Source organism: Electrona antarctica (genome assembly GCF_951216825.1).
Source record: "Electrona antarctica genome assembly, chromosome: 10".
Lineage (NCBI taxonomy): Eukaryota > Metazoa > Chordata > Actinopteri > Myctophiformes > Myctophidae > Electrona > Electrona antarctica.
Genome location: NC_136791.1, coordinates 36,527,583 through 36,530,776, shown reverse-complemented (window position 1 = coordinate 36,530,776; position 3,194 = coordinate 36,527,583). Strand labels below are relative to the sequence as shown.

The window sequence follows — 3,194 nt, the reverse complement described above, 5'->3', positions numbered from 1 at the left end:
TCACTTTGAATTATTCTTCCAGGTAATTGTACAGGCATCCTTTACAATTTTGTCTTTTAGCAGATTATTAGAGGTTATTGCCTCGAATACTGTAGTTCCTCTTATGCCATACTATCTTCAATAAAGCTACAGAGAAGTACAATTGGGGACAGCAGTGAGCGCTGCTGTATCGATGGACGCATCTGTAATTATTGATTATTAAAGATTTACTAAACACCGAGATCACACTCCAAGGCCTGTAGACTACTAAAAGTCAATTGCCAAATAAGTTTTTGTAGCAGTTCCTCAAATTTGAGCTACATTCATTTGTATTTGGACTTTGCAGTGCCAAGTTCCTTCACTGTTGACGTGAAACGGTTAAGGGGGATTAGAACAGACAGCCTAGAGAACGACATGTATAAAGTACATTCTTATTTTCTTACCAATGCATGGCAAGGGCTACATATAGAGACACACTCACAAACCATGCTTCCTTTATGTGTTGGCCCTCTGCTTATGTATAAGTGGGCCATGTCTTTAAACTCATATTACATACTATTTAGTAGACATCTTTAGCATACTTTTAGTTTTAATACTACTGAAACTCCAGAGACATTTCCAATTTGCTCAGTACATATTGCGTGAATGCAGATTTTGCAGTCACCATGGATTGAGATCGATTGATATTATGCATTAGGAATACACAAAACGGGTTCATACTGTACCTTTCTACTACATATTGATATGTAGTATTTGTATTGCTATTGCCATACAATTCGTGGATAATCTTAATATTCCTACTGTGTACTGTTTAGTATGTGGTGTAAGCATGAGGACATTCTGCCATTTACAGAGTGGTTACAGTTTTCTCTTACCGGTAACTTCTTTTTTTGTGTCTCATTCCACCATGTATCTTTAATGACATACAAATAAAGTAAACAAACTGTATTGGTGTGTTGCTGTTGGGTACCGTGTCCGGGGCACTTTTTCTCTTTGCAGAAGCCCTTCAAAACTCGATTGATGTCAATCACACAAAATATTGGATGGCTTTGCTTTCAGATTATAATTTTAACGGTATCATTCGCCAGTGGTCTATTGTTACATTGTAGTCCTGGCTTTTGTATTGCAGCTATTCCCTTACAAATGACAACACTAAATGAATCCTAGTTGAGTAAGTGGTTGATGAAATGTAAGAAAAGCTTAAAACAAATACATTTTTGTACAACATACTTCTAGCACTGCCACTGGGCTATTCTATACAGAAGCCTGAGGCAATTACACAAACCTATGAGAAGGTCACAGAAGCCATAGTGTTTTGTGTACAAAAACATATGGACATCATTTTAGTCAATAGGCCTATATTACAACTTTATTCACAAACATCTCTCTAACAAAAGCAATTACCTTCTACAATAATAACGTGAATATTAACTACAATAAAATTATATTGATGCAGAAAATGAAGCAGTATCGTGGCATGAGTGAATGGAAAGAGAAGAGGGACAGAACCAAGTAGAAAGTACTGTAGGTGTCTATGGAAAGAGAAAAGACGACTATCGGGACACCGACTCTGGGCTTGACGCATCCTCTTTGTGGTCACATAGGTCTATAAGAGAGCAAGAGAAAACAGAAACATTTCATATCTGTTTTGTGGCCATCTAGATCTTTGCACATGTAATCTGCACATTTAACATTGTATGAATGAATGAACCATTGTAACGCGCTTTGAGCACTAAGCGCTATAAAAATGCAATTCATTATTATTCATTATTAATCATTAAATATAATTTCAGATTTGTTTCTCTCGTTTGACCAAATAGAATTTCATATTACAGCTTCATAAAGAGTTTATTCATCATATACATTATCAACAGAAATTCAAAATTGTGGTGAGCCTATAATTGTAGAACTTTTACACAATTTTAAGATAATTAGAAGGTCAGAGATGATCTGGAAAGCACACACACAGATACTGACACGCGCGCACGCACGCACGCGCACACACACACACACACACACACACACACACACACACACACACACACACACACACACACACACACACACACACACACACACACACACACACACACACACACACACACACAGTGAACCACAAAACTAACATGCACTCAGACTGAATCAATAAGACAGTTCGAGGCTTTTACTGTCTCCGCTTTCCGGAACTAAGTAGTGCACTCACTCACATACTCAGTCACTCACTCACTCACTCACTCACTCACTCACTCACTCACTCACACATTCTCAACAACACAGCACTCGTGAACCCTGACCTCACATAGTAACTTTCTTGTTGTGCTAGCCTAATTGATGATAGAACAAAAACTCTGTCTAGCCTCATCAGGGTTCCCTTACCGCAGAATGTCTTCACAAAATGTACAACAAAATAAAAGAATCATACTCTAGTATTATATTATTATTTTGATTTATATGACAGTACAACAGTGTGACTTATTGTACTGTGTGTATGTCCCAGCAAAGGTAGACCAATCACAGCTCATATTGCCATGTGTATGTCCTCTCAACCCCATCATGGCATTGCTGCAATCATCTCGAGTAACTCAGATATTGGATTAGGCATTACCATCGGTTTGTGAAATCTGTCAACACGCATTCTTTTATTTTTGTATTGATTTATCTGTAAATGGACAGAGACATAAAATATTGACAGATAAAGTGTCCCCATAATATCTCCTCTATGTAGAATCATTCGCCATAGATATTTACTTTTTTTACATCATAGTATAGTATTCCTTTTAAAAGGTTTACAAATTAATAGACCTGGCTGAATTCCAAGTAATGAGCTTAAATAAATAACAATTCAATCTGCAATATCCACACAGTGACACATCCATACTATAGGTTTACCATCCATAATGGGTGGAGTGTAGGTGCTCTGCTTCCTCTGAGAGACTCTGAGAACCTGGAGAACAGAACACATTTGAGCTTCACACATTTCACACATTTGAGCAGTAAAGCACATTCTAACTCTCTGTGTAGCTGTAGCACATTCTAACTCTCATCCATGGTCAGATCTAACCATAGGCATAATCTGAACCTTGATCAGATCTACTGCGTAAATATGGAGGAAATGTGTTCAAATGTATGTGTTCAGTAATGAAAGAAAATGTTAGATGAGTAGTTTGCGGATACATTCAAAGATTCAAAATTCAAAGGTTTAAAAAAAAATACTT

The 3,194-nt window shown here is 37.0% G+C and overlaps 1 protein-coding gene across 1 annotated transcript in view; it reads right to left on the bottom strand.

Annotated features, from left to right (window-relative positions):
• Window positions 1-1,371: 1,371 nt before the first annotated feature.
• The window catches only part of LOC306931370 (protein phosphatase 1 regulatory subunit 1C-like), a 5,251-nt gene continuing 3,428 nt past the window's right edge, over window positions 1,372-3,194 (bottom strand). The window contains exons 5-6 of the mRNA XM_079512746.1: window positions 2,869-2,923; window positions 1,372-1,585 (exon numbers count right to left, since the gene is read on the bottom strand). Coding sequence (XP_079368872.1) covers window positions 1,533-1,585; window positions 2,869-2,923 — 108 coding nt within the window. The 3' untranslated portion in view covers window positions 1,372-1,532. The remainder of the gene's footprint in view (window positions 1,586-2,868; window positions 2,924-3,194) is intronic.